Below are 13,367 nucleotides of genomic sequence, written 5' to 3'. Positions count from 1 at the left end.
GCATTGTTATGATCTGCAGTCTCAGAGATCAAAATGGCATTCTGACGTATATGTTTTCTCTGATGCTCCACTAGCAAAAAGTCTTGAACCTGATCTGGGATCGAGAGGCATTTGTGGTGAGAGTCCCAAAGAGGGTTGAAGGCACAATGGAACCACTGCTGAAGGGGATGCATATGCAGACGTGTGAAGGGTGTGAGAGCAGTGGTGAAGACCATGTGCCCTAAAGCAATCTGGACATCTCTGGTGCAGACAAATCTTTGAAGACAGCAATGTGTGACTGCTTTTTGCAAATTGAGGAATCTGTCCTTTGGGAGGAAAGTCTTATCGAGAAGGGAGTCAAAGTTGGTCCCAATGAACTGGATACTTTGTGGTGGTGTCAAGTTGGACTTCTGTAATTCACCATGAGGCCAAGTCCTCGGCGAAGGCGGAGTGTAAAGTCTATGTTCTTCTAAAGACATGTCATAGACAGAGCAACAAGCAGCCAGTCCTAGGTATGAGTACACATTCACATTGTTGGTTCTGAAATGAGCAGCTACCTCTGCCATCACTTTGGTAAATACCCTTGGAGCAGTTGACTGATCAAAGAGGAGGAAACAGAACCGATACACTTATTTCTTGATGCAAAACGCCAGAAACCTTTGGCAGCTTTGATATATCCCAACATGGAACGATGTGTCTTTCAGGTCCAATGTCACAAACCAGTCACTGTGTCAGAGCATGGGCAGGACAGACAGGAGCAATATCATTTGGAACTGTTTTGCCTTTATGAAGGTATTGACAAAATGGAGGTCCAGAATTTCCTATTTGGCAGAGTGTAATAATGGGGAAAGCAAGCCCGCTGAAAAGTCCTTTTTGTGAAGCAGCAGTATTGCTCCTTTTCAAAGGAGTGTTTGGACTCCTGCCAGAATCTGAAATGAAGGGGGGGGGTTCAAAGAATCGCTCCCATAGAGGGCAAAAATTTGAACCTGATGATATAGTTGAATATAATTGTGCTGAATATCCAGCGATTGCCAGTGATGTTGGACCAAACAGGAAAGAATTTGCTTAGCTGAACTCTGAAGCGATGAGTTCAGAGACAAAAAAGTTGTGTTGGATTGACCGCATTGATTGTGTTACAATGGGAAATATGTCCCTTTCCGTCAAGTGTGAGTCAGTCTTTATGCCTTCATAGAAGATGTGGAAAGGGGCACAGGCTTCCTCTAAGCCAATGCAGAGGTAGAGGGAACAACATCCACCTTTTTTGTTCCCGAAGGTGGCTTTGACGCCGACATCAAAGCCAACAAGCAGGGTAATAGGGCTGATAAGAGCGAAGCCTCGCTTCTCTATTTTTCCGTGCTTGAGATGAGAAAGCCTGGCAGTGGATACAAGTGTGGATGGAATGCTCTTTGCCCAATCAGAGGAGGCACTTGGAGTGCCTGTCCATATTGGACAATTTGCCTGAACATTGCTCGCAATGCTTAAAAGACGTGGCCCACACCGTACTCACAGAATTAAGTCCAAAGCAGGAGCAGGAGTAATGAAGTCAGAAAAACTGATCATAAGTCAGACAAAATCACTATCAAGTAATCTTAGAAAACTAATAGCAAGCTAACAACCAAAGACGAGCTGCGTTCTTGAACTGTCTACAGCATGGATCAAAGGAACTGAAGGTTTTCAGTGGCCACTGGGCCTTATATAACCTCAGGATGGTGGGCAGGGTTACTTACTGCCAAAAGATTTCTGCCTAGTGATTCTAGAAGGTTCCGACCAATGCTCTGTGCATCCACGATAATACCTAATTTGTGATTCACAGAGACCACAATGAAGAAATATTATTCTGCAATCTAAAATATTTTTGTAACAAGTCTCCTCATTGCTAGAAAGTTCTATTTGATGGCAAACCCATGTTTTATTATTTATAGTAACCAGTTAGGAAGAAATACATTTCAATATGGGTATCAATAGATATTGTTCTTGCTGTTTAGTGACATACATTCTGAAGGCATAAAATTAGTTGAAGATGTATTGCATTCGTTGTAACAGCTGAAATAACACTAGATATTTGAAAACTAAATAAAAACAATTTAAGTGCTATTTTACAAATAGTTGAGTCTAATAAAAATATTCTAAAAATGTAAATTCTTAAAATTATCAAGAGGATAAAAAAAATAAAAAATAATTGACTCCACTAGAGAGCTGTTATCAATGGTTATGTCTTAATTCCTTTCTCACCCAGCTTTATGGTACTGGAACACATTCATTCCTTATCAATTTTTTCTGGGGCTCTGGGAACTCATATATGTATAATCCTGTATAAGAGAAAAGTACGTGTTAGACATGTTAGACAGACTGTAGTTGTATCTGTATTTACTCAAGTAATAATGTATCCTTGAATGTAATGCTAACTTCAATTTTGAAAGCATGTTTTGCAAAAAGGCTACCTCAGTCAGACCTTCCCACCAGGCTTTTCATAGCTACCAATGCCTCTCCCTCTTCTGTCCTCAGTTGAGATCTCTTGTGCAACAGCTCACACAGTTTTAGACAGACGATTCTACTGTGGCATCAAATCTAACGAACACCTCAATTTTAGTGATGTAACAGCCAAAAAATGAGTATTAAATTTGAGTAAATATGGTATCTGCCTCAACACTGAAAATTCAATTTAATAAATCAAGTAAATTAATAATAAATAATTTAACTAGTCAAATAAATAAGTTTTCTTGTCTGTAACTATGGTTATCATGAAATCCATTAGAGTGAGAGAACATGCAGAACAAGTATAAATGGCAAGATAATTTTCATTAATCTTCAGTATAGTTGGTTACACTAGTTACTTGTAATGAAAAAAAAAGAGAACCATAAGATTTAAAGATAGGTATAACTCTGGATGCTAGTAATTTCCTCCTGCCCACCACTTAAAATTAGAAATTGGGAAGAGATCAGTCATTGAGTTAGGGTGTTTAGAAATAAAGAAGCAACTCACTACTCAAGGAAATGTTATTCCCCACTTTGGGAGGCTTTTTAAAATAGGAGATTGGTTCTGTAGGAGCATTTTTAACTGATCACAAAAGAGTTTTATGGTGTCAGTGGGCTTGTTCTCAATGAAATGGAATATTATTTTGGAACAGATTTGAGAAAGAGTGAAGAAAGTGAAGGCACGATTCAATACAGAAGGAATATGCATTATTAGAGTACAGAAAGCTAATGCAGGACTTAAAGAGGGATGTCACAAAATCGGAGAAAGGAAAAGAACAATTTACTTGCCTATAAGTGTCTGATTCTTCAAGTGGTTATCTGTACCTTCACACAAATGGGTCTTGATGCCTGCACAGAGCCTTCTCAAACACGGGAGGGAGAAGCCTGTGGAGGGAGAAGTGCTCTCTGCTCTCCCGCGGAGAACAGAGAGCGAAGCAGAGTGGACGCCATTGCTCTACAACAGAAAATCCCTGGTGGCAAGGAAGGCGTCTGCAAATGGTGGAGCGATGCTGGCTTCCCTGGCCTGAAAGCCTGGCCACGCCCACCCGGCGCCGCCTCCACCATTTGCGGACGCTTTCCTTGCCACCAGGGATCTTGTTACAGAGCAATGGCGTCCGCTCTGCTTCGCTCTCTGTTCTCCGTGGGAGAGCAGAGAGTGCTTCTCCCTCCACAGGCTTCCATAGGCTTCTCCCTCCCGTGCTTATCTGGACCAGCAGCGGCTGCTGGAGTCCCCGCAGTGCTGCTCTGGAAAGGTTTGGCCCAATTCTATTGTTGATGAGGTTCAGAATGCTCTGTGATTGTAGGTGAACTACAAATCCCAGCAACTACAACTCGCAAATGTCAATATTCTATTTCCCCCATACTCCACCAGTGTTCACATTTGGGCATATGGAATATTCGTGCCAAGTTTGGTCCAGATCTATCACTGAGTCCACAGTGATTTATGGAGGCAGGTGAACTACAACTCCAAAACTCAAGGTCAATGCCCACCAAACCCTTCCAGTATTTTCTGTTGTTCATGGGAGTTCTGTGTACCAAGACTGGTTCAATTCCATCATTGGTGGAGTTTAGAATGCTCTTTGATTACAGGTGAACTATAAATCCCAGCAAATACAACCCCCAAATGCCACCACTGTTCACATTTGGGCATATTGAGTATCAGTGCCAAGTTTGGTCCAGATCCATCATTGTTTGAGTCCACAGTGATCTCTGGATGTAGGTGAACTACAACTCTAAAACCAAAAGACACTGCCCACCAAACCCTTCCAGTATTTTCTGTTGGTAATGGGAGAACTCTATGTCAAGTTTGGTTCAATTCCATCATTGATGGGGTTCAGAATGTTTTTTGATTATAGGTAAACTATAAATCCCAGCAACTACAACTCCCAAATGACAAAATCATTTTTTTTGAGTGAAGGACATACATTGGGTTGTTAGGTGTCCAGTGGTTTTTGAGTTCTGTTAATCCCACAAACAAACATTACATTTTTATTTATATAGATTTATATCCTATATTTATATCCTGCCCTTCTCCCCCCTGAAAGGGGACTCATGCTTACATATTCCAAAAACCACTTTCAAAAAGACAGAAAATAGAATGTTTTCCTCATTTTAATTGGAACTATTTTATCTTCAGAAATGCTAAAACTATGCTTTATGTTCAGATTGTAACAATAAAAATACATCATGTATATCAGATATTTACATTTCAGATATTTACATTTCATAACAGTAGCAAAATAGGACATGTGCAGTGTGCATAGGAATTTGGTTTCGTTTTTTTTTAAAAAAACTAGTCCGGCCCTCCAACGGTCTGGGGGACAGTAATCTGGCCCCCCGTTCAAAACGTTTGAGGACCCCTGTTTCAGAGCATCCCCCTACTTTGCTTATCCCGGTTTAAAATTCTTACACATTCACAACATGTATTCTACATATAACCACCATACTATCAAGCTGACTTCAAACTGTATCAAATGATTAGTGCAGATGTGCCCTCTGAAACAGTTACAGCAGCAGCTAAAAGCAATTTAAAAGTGACTGTTTGATGAGAGACTTTAGTGATTGTAACCAGAGGTGCAGTTATAGATGAGAGGTACAATTGTTCAGAGCCTGATTAATAAATCTGCAACAAATTACACACTGTTTAACATTGTGTTCTTCTCCCAAAGAGAACAAACACTTATACAACCATACTTTCTGCTCAAACCGGAGGTGAGGGAGAAGGAAAGTGAGGAAAAGTAACTTTCTTCATGGTAGAAATAGATAAAAGGGAATATTTAAAAAATCAGAAACAGAAATAACCCAGACGAGAAATTATAAGTTGCTTACCTGTAACTGTAGTTTCCTGAGTAGTCACCTGTGAATCTGCACCAATGGTATTCCTGCGCCTGCGCAGTAAAAACTTCGGAACCTTCCAGAATAAAAAGATATTTCAAAATTAAGCCTGGCCCCGCCCCTCCTCCCCCCTCCCCTCTCGAGTATATATAGCCCAACGCGGGGCCAGGCACTCAGTTCTCTTCCGCCGCAAAGCAGCAAGAAGGCGAGGCATGATACTCGAGGGGAGGACGGGCGGGGCTGTGCAGATTCACAGGTGACTACTCAGGAAACTACAGTTACAGGTAAGCAACTTATAATTTCCTGTCGTAGTCACTGTGAATCTGCACCAATGGTAGACTAACAAGCTTCTGACTCTGGCTGGCGGGGATCATGCCACCGCCGAAAACAAAACTGCTCTCCCAAAGTCAGCTGCCCTTCTGGAAACAACGTCCAACTTATAATGCGACACAAAAGTCAGGGGAGTTGACCATATTGCAGCCTTACAGATGACATCTAAAGGAACACCACGCAAGAAAGCAACAGACGTGGAAACAGATCTAGTCGAATGACCCTTGACTTGCAAAGGTAAATCCTTGCCCGATAACTGATAACACAAACGGATGAGGGACACTACCCAAGACGAAAAGCGCTGCGAAGACAACGGCAGACCCCTGGAATTGCCACGATACTTAATAAAAAACCTTGGGGTTTTCCTAATTCCAGCCGTTCTATCTACATAAAAGGCTACAGCCCTCCTTACATCCAAAAGGTGTAAACTCTTCTCTAACTGGGAAGTTGGGTTTTGAAAAAACGCAGGAAGAACAATTTCCTGGGACATATGAAACTTGGTGGAAACTTTAGGTAAAAACGCAACATCTGTACGTAATACAACTTTGTCTTTATGAAACCTCAGATAAGGAGGATCCACCCTGAGTGCACATAGTTCACTGGCCCGCCGTGCGGACGTTATGGCCATCAAAAAGGCCACCTTCCATGACAGATAAGGAAGATCCACCGTTGCCAAAGGTTCAAATGGCGGTCTCATTAGAGCCGTAAGCACAAGTTCGAGACTCCAGGAAGGAGCAATAGGAGCTACACAGGGCTTAGTGTTTGCAACGCCCCGTAGAAAGGACTTGACCAAGGGATCTAAAAAGCAAGACGGTAAACCGGCTTTCCTTTTAAACCACGATATGGCGGCCAAGTAGCATTTTAGCGAGGAACTTGAGAGTCCTGCATCCAATAACGAAACCAGAAAATCTAGAACTAAAGAAATAGGTGCTAGTTCTGGGGTGACACCCCTTGGAGCCACAAATTTACTAAATTTTTCCCATTTATACAAGTACGACTTCTTGGTAGACGGTCTATGCGCGGCCTCGATGATATCTAAGACCGGCCGCGACAGCTCCGAGAATGCATTCACGGAGCAGGTAGAATGTACCACGCCGTGAGATTCAGTAACCTGACTTCCGGATACACCACTTGATCCTGCTGGGACAGCAGCAGGTCGGACCTGTATGGAAGATGAAGGACCTTGTCCCCCACCATTTGTAGGAGGGGGGCAAACCACGGCTGACGAGGCCACCATGGGGCTATTAGTATACAACATGCGTTGTCCCTTCTGAGTTTCGCTATCACCCTCACTAGCAAAGGGAACGGGGGGAAGGCATAAACTAGTCTGCCCCCCCAATTGTGCAGGAATGCGTCCCCCAGGCAGCCTATCGATGGATTTGGATGGCAGCGGGCACAATAGATCCTGCACTTGTTGTTCAGGTGCGTTGCGAATAGGTCCACTTGTGGGGCCCCCCAACGATTGAACAGCTCGCGGGCCACTTCCCAGTTCAGAGACCACTCGTGGTGGCCCATGGGGTTCCTGCTGAGTGTGTCTGCGAGACCGTTGTCGATCCCGGGAAGGTGAGTAACTAGGAGATGGATTCCCCTGGAGATGCACCAGTCCCATATCTGTAAGCACAGGTCTAGCAGGGGCCCTGAGTGAGTGCCTCCCTGTTTGTTTAAATAGTACATCACCGTGGTGTTGTCGGTGAGTACTTGAATGACCTTTCCGGACACCACTCTTTCGAACGCCTTCAGGGCCCTGTCTACCGCCAGAAGTTCGAGCATGTTTATGTGCATGGCGGCCTCTTCTTTTGTCCACACTCCCTGGATCAACAGACCCTGAGAATGCGCCCCCCACCCCGTAAGGGAGGAATCCGTGGTTATAGACCTGGCAGGGGGCGGGGAATGAAATGACAGACCCGCACAAACCCATTGCTCGTCCCTCCATATCGAAAGGGACTGCCGGATGTCTGTAGGGACAGTTAACTTGATGGTGGGCTTGTCCCTGAGGGGATTGAATGCTGAGAGAAACCAGAATTGCAGGGGTCGCATTCTCAGGCGGGCATAAGGGGTAACCGCCGTAGTTGACGCCATATGCCCCAACAAAACTTGAATTTGTCTCGCTGAGATCCTGGGAGCCGATATGACCTGGTTGACCAGTTCCGACAGCTTCACGAATCGATCTGGAGGTAGGTAGGCCTTCTGGGCAACGGAGTCCAGTAGCGCTCCGATAAACTGGATCCGGCGAGAAGGAGTGAGGGAGGACTTTTCCACATTTACGACCAGACCTAGAAACTGGAGTAAAGAGAGAATGATAGAGACGTGTCTGTCAAGCAAATTGGGCGAGTTGGCGACAATAAGCCAGTCGTCAATATAGGGATACACCGTTATTCCCCTAGTGCGGAAGTGCGCCGCAACCACCGACATACACTTGGTGAAAACCCTGGGGGCCGTCGAGAGGCCAAAGGGCAGGACATTGTAGCAATAAGCCAGCTGCCCTATCATGAAGGTCAGAAACCTACGGTGATGGGGAACAATGGAGATATGAAAATAGGCATCTTTCAAATCTATCGTGGCGAACCAAGCTCCCTGAAACAGCAGGGGCATGATGGTGGACAAAGTAACCATACGAAATCTCTTCGGGAAAATGTGTTTATTGAGGGCCCTGAGGTCCATGATAGCTCGAAAACCTCCACCTCTTTTATTAACCAGGAAATAGCGCGAGAAGAAACAGAACTGAAACATCGCGGGGCTAACCACAGAAATGGCCCCTTTAGATAACAGCGAGTGAACCTCCTGCAACAATGGCAATGACACAGGCGTAGATATCGCTCCGCCCGTGGGGGGGGGGGGTGTCCTCGAACTCAATTCTGTAACCATTTCTGATTATAGACAGGACCCACAAATCAGATGTGATGCAAGTCCAGGCCTCATAATATGGAGACAGCCTCTCATAAAACGATAAAGTGCAAGGAGCACTAGGGATCACGGCTGTCGAACCATCCAACAAGGACCCCAATGGGTCAACCGTGGCAGGCCGTTTGTCCAAAGCATCAGAGCAAATGTCAAACACGCTTCTTAGAGGCAGGTTGAGACCTGGGCTTGTTCTGAAAGGGTTGGTATCTAGCTTTCGGAGCATAGGGAGATTTCCTTCCCGTCTGGAATCGAGATGAGTTTGAACTACGATTTCTATAAGGCCCAGTGAAGTTATTAGAATAATTCCTGCGGAAACCGGAATTTTGTTGTTGCCACCTAGGCCTCGCCTGGTAGTTGGACTGCCAGGTGTAGCCAAACTTACTCGCCGCCTGGCGGACCTCCTGTTTGCTTTTTAATTTCTCATCTGTCTCCGGGTTGAAAAGTCCCTCCACGTGAAGTGGAAGGTCTTCGGCCAAGGCCTTGCCTTCATCTGAAAGATTTGCAGCCCGAAGCCACGCATGCCGTCTTACTGAGGTGGCAGTGGCAAAAAGATTACCGGCAGTTTCTGCCAAGTGCTTGGCAAAATCTTTCTGGAGCCTGGACAAAATGATGGCCTCTTCCTGCAATGCCTTAGGCCAGCGCTGCTCCTCAGCAGGCAACAGGTCAAGGTAGGGACGGATCTTTGACCACAAAAAATTTTGGTACCCACTCATATAAGTGGCAAAGTGGGCCATTCTTGTGATCAATCCCGCTGAAAGATGGGCTTTCCTACCTAACGCATCTATTTTTCTCCCTTCTCTATCTGGGGGCGCGGTCAATGAGCCCTTTTGGCGTCTGGTTTTGGCCACTTCCGCTACCACCGTGTTCGGCCTGGGGGGGTTAGCCACCCATTTTGCAGCGGAGAGATCAATCTTATACATCATATCCACCCTTCTAGGCACTGCCGCTACCATAGGGGGGGGAACATCCGAAATTCTGGCTAATTTGAGCAGATAAGGTAAGGGAGGTAGGGATGTGGAGGACACGACGTTTTGCTCGTCTGAGGGAAACATGGGGTCCTCCACATGTTCAGATGGTTTAGGGTCAGGCAGCTCTAACGCCTTAATCATCCTGCCTACGAGTGAGGCGAATTTGTTGAAATCAGGAGACCTTTCTATAGGTTCATCTACGGCCCCCGTCGCCTGGGCAGTATCAGGTAAGTCAGAGGCCGAATCAGAGGCCTCAACCTCCATCATCCTGTGATCAGTCTCGACAGGTTCATCAATGTCAACAGGATCAGGGCCGGTGAGATGCTGCAGCTCTCCACTGGGCCCTGCAGGCGTTAATGAAACAGCTTGGACCGAAGGTAGAGGTAAGGACAGGCCTCCCATACCTTGCAGTGTGGTGGGGCCAGCCACTGTCTGAGGAGGAGGAAGGTCCACCGGAGGGGTTGGTAGATGCCCCTGGGAAGGGTGAGGGGCCACCGGTAGACTGCCCCCCTGCGAAGGAGCAAGCACAGCTGGAGTAGAAGACAGCGGGAATGGAGGGTGAAGGGGCCCAGGCGTGGGCACGAACACATATTGTCCCGCTGGAGAAACTTGCCAAAAACCTTGATAAGGCATGGCCACAGGGGGCGGAGCGGGCCTGCGAGGTCCCCGACGAGAAGAGGATCGCGACCATCTCGACCTGCGCCTTCTCCTGGATGAGCCCGATGAAGAGGAGGAAGATGGCGACGAAGATGTCTGCCGACGGCGACGCCTGGAGCTCCTGGACGATCTAGATGGGGACCGAGCGCGCCTGGATCTTGTTGAGTCGCGCTGCCTCGGTACCGAAAAGCAAGACGCCTCTGCATGAGTGGGGGCGTATCCCGGCCCCGATGCCGAGGAGGAGGCTATAGGCTGTAGAGAAGCCTCTCCAAAGACCGAGGAGGCGGGGCCCGCCATTTGTTGAGGGGCCGAGGCTCCACCCCCCGTGGGAGGTGCGTCCGATGCCGGGAGGGACGGCTGTTCGGCGGCATCGAAGTCCCGAAGGGGCACTTCTGCCTGCTGTTCCGCCAGGTCCCCCGACATGGGGGGAGTGAGGGACGGCATCGGCGGCAATGGCGAGTCGCCTTGGGAGCCCGCAGCCTGCCCTGAGAACAAGGGCGCCGAGATCTGCGTTCCCAGCGACGGGAGCGCCTGCGCCGAGATCTGGGGAGGCGCTTCTCCATTCCGCGCCACAGCCGGCAGGGACGCAAGCGTCGGAGGCGGGGCTAACGCAGGGACCGCAGCCAACAGTTGGAGCTCCGAGGACGGCAGCGGGCCCGCACGCTCTCCGGATTGACGCGCCACTGGGAGGCGCGTAGGAGGAGAAAGGAGTGCTGCCGAGTTTCCCGCCCTTTTAGCAGGGCTAACTGGACGTGCAGGAGCCCGGCCGCCATCTTGGAGAGCCCCTTCTTTAGGTTTTTTAGCCTTCTTTTTGGCGGGAGCGCCATGTTGAGCCGGCTTTGATCCAGGTAAGTCCACTGATTTTGAGGCTTTGCTCACCCCAACAGGCGGGAGAAGGGCCTTCTCGTAAAGAGCGGCCTTCAATCTGGAGACCCTGTTCTTCCGGGTCTGGGGGGTGAAGGCCTGGCAGACCTTGCATGGCTGGGACAGGTGGGCCTCCCCCAGGCAAGTGAGGCATAGAGAATGCCCGTCCGTGTCCGGAAGGGTATTCGGGCATTGAGAGCATTTTTTGAAGGATGTGGTCGCCATAATACCGGTGACAGCTAGAGCTCTCAGCGCGCTAATCAATTCGCCAAGTCCGAGGGGATGAGCAAGAGAGTAGTCAAAGGGCAGTCCAATATCAGGAGTCCAGAGAGGAGAATAGCGAAGACAGTCCAAGTCAAAATCCAAAGTCAAATGATCAATAAAGCCAACGAGTCAGAGCACGAGGAAGGTTCTCTAGCCACTGCGAGGCGGATCAAGAGAACTGAGTGCCTGGCCCCGCGTTGGGCTATATATACTCGAGAGGGGAGGGGGGAGGAGGGGCGGGGCCAGGCTTAATTTTGAAATATCTTTTTATTCTGGAAGGTTCCGAAGTTTTTACTGCGCAGGCGCAGGAATACCATTGGTGCAGATTCACAGTGACTACGACAGGAAAATGAAAGCTACTCAACACCTGATCGCGCCAAGAGAAATAACAACTTCAGTAGATATAATGAGAAGGGAAAATGAGCGAACTTTAGCTTGGTGGATAAAGACAAGTGCTGTGAGGCAGAGAGTAGTGCGCTGCCAAGCTATTTAAGTCTTTAAAGTAGGCATGAAAGCCCATCTTTGTGAGACAGAGGGCACTTCCACACAGATATTTAACCCATAATATCCCACAATATATGCTTTGAACTGGACTGAGTCCACACTGCCATATATTCCAGTTCAAAGCAGATAATGTGGGGTTTTATTCAACTGTGTGGAAGGGGTCAGAAAGACCATGAAGTATTATTTTGAGAATAGTTACCTGTTTTTTACTACCCAAAATGCACCTAATCATGCCAAGCCTTGCCAACAGCCAAAGGATTTGGCTGGAGGCAAGCAATAGAAGCCCTGTGAGAGACCAGTTTATATTTCATAGACTGGTGTATTTCACCAGTCTCGGCAGGTAGGAGGGGCCTGGCCAGGAAATTAAGCAGCTGGCCCCTCCCTCCTGTTTCAGATGTTCATCCGGCGACCCACTCACCCTCTGCACAATATGAGTGAATGCTTGTCGCTCTAGGGCAGGGGTAGGGAACCTTCGGCCCTCCAGGTGTGGTGGACTTCAACTCCCACAATTCCTTGAGGCTCGGCATTCACCCCAAAGGCTTACACGAGCCTCAAGGAATTGTGGGAGTTGAAGTCCACCACACCTGGAGGGCCGAAGGTTCCCTACCCCTGCTCTAGGGGGTGGGTAGGTATTTATCCCTCTCCTAAGGGGAAGGTTGGTGGTTTTCACCTACCCCATATTGTATACATTGGAGAAATGAGTTTATTTGGGTGGCACTGTTAATGAAGTTTCCAATGGTAGGAACTGGGGGGAGAACATTGTTGGTGTTCACCTTGGCACCCTCAATTTGGGGGTGAAGGTGGATATCTTGGATGACCCCTCTATGTTTCAATGCTTGGAGGGCATCTTGAAATTTTTTCCCCTTGGGTTCCTGCTTTCTCTTATAGAGTTCTGGGGCTCGGGAGGGAATGTCCCTGGAATGGCCTTCCAGTAATAACCGTCTGGGCTAGCAAGCCATTAAGTGGACTGCCCCTGAGGTCAGACATTTGCACAGAGGTAAACGAGGAGATAGACATTGGGTGATACCTGCTTCTCCGCCATGAGCTATTTCTTTGTTGCTCACCCTAGGTTAGTTTTACTGCACAGAATTGCAGTTTCCATAGGTCAATAAATGGCCTTTTGTTCTATATTTTCTTGTCTGGTCTCTTATTTCATAGCATTACTTCAAATTGTGGGTATTCAGCAAGGTTGAGCCTGGTTTGTAATTGACGAAGAAACCACCAGGGAATCTCCAATGTAGAACTGGGAAATAATCCTATTTGAAACCTTAGAACTTGCTATCAGCCAGAGTTGTCAATAACAGGCTAGAAGTTCCTTATTTTCATATGAATGGTCAAGGATTAATTTAAAACTAAAAGAGGTTAGGTACTAGAGGTGAGAAATACAGAGAGGGAATGAGTCTTGTGTTCACATCATTGTAAAGAGCACATTTGGCAACATACTGTTATATAGGGAATTATGGAGACAGTTATCAAAAGTTAAGCCAAAGGTTTGGCTCTGTTCATTAGGATGACATGTTAATGAGGTAGATTTGTGAAGAAAGTTGTAAAGACATTCTGACTGTAATCTTGTTGATATCAATGATAAGT

General features: G+C 47.1%; 1 protein-coding gene across 1 annotated transcript in view; it reads right to left on the bottom strand.

The window, feature by feature from the left end:
* Positions 1-1,524: 1,524 nt before the first annotated feature.
* The window catches only part of LOC132771627 (solute carrier family 9 member C1-like), a 109,431-nt gene continuing 97,588 nt past the window's right edge, over positions 1,525-13,367 (bottom strand). The window contains exon 27 of the mRNA XM_060769856.2: positions 1,525-2,288. Within this exon, the coding sequence (XP_060625839.2) occupies positions 2,247-2,288 (42 nt within the window). The 3' untranslated portion in view covers positions 1,525-2,246. The remainder of the gene's footprint in view (positions 2,289-13,367) is intronic.

The sequence above is a fragment of the Anolis sagrei genome, chromosome 1, assembly GCF_037176765.1.
Source record: "Anolis sagrei isolate rAnoSag1 chromosome 1, rAnoSag1.mat, whole genome shotgun sequence".
Classification (NCBI taxonomy): Eukaryota; Metazoa; Chordata; class Lepidosauria; order Squamata; family Dactyloidae; genus Anolis; species Anolis sagrei.
The sequence above is the reverse complement of the archived record's forward strand: the minus strand, read 5'-3'. Positions and strand labels throughout refer to the sequence as shown.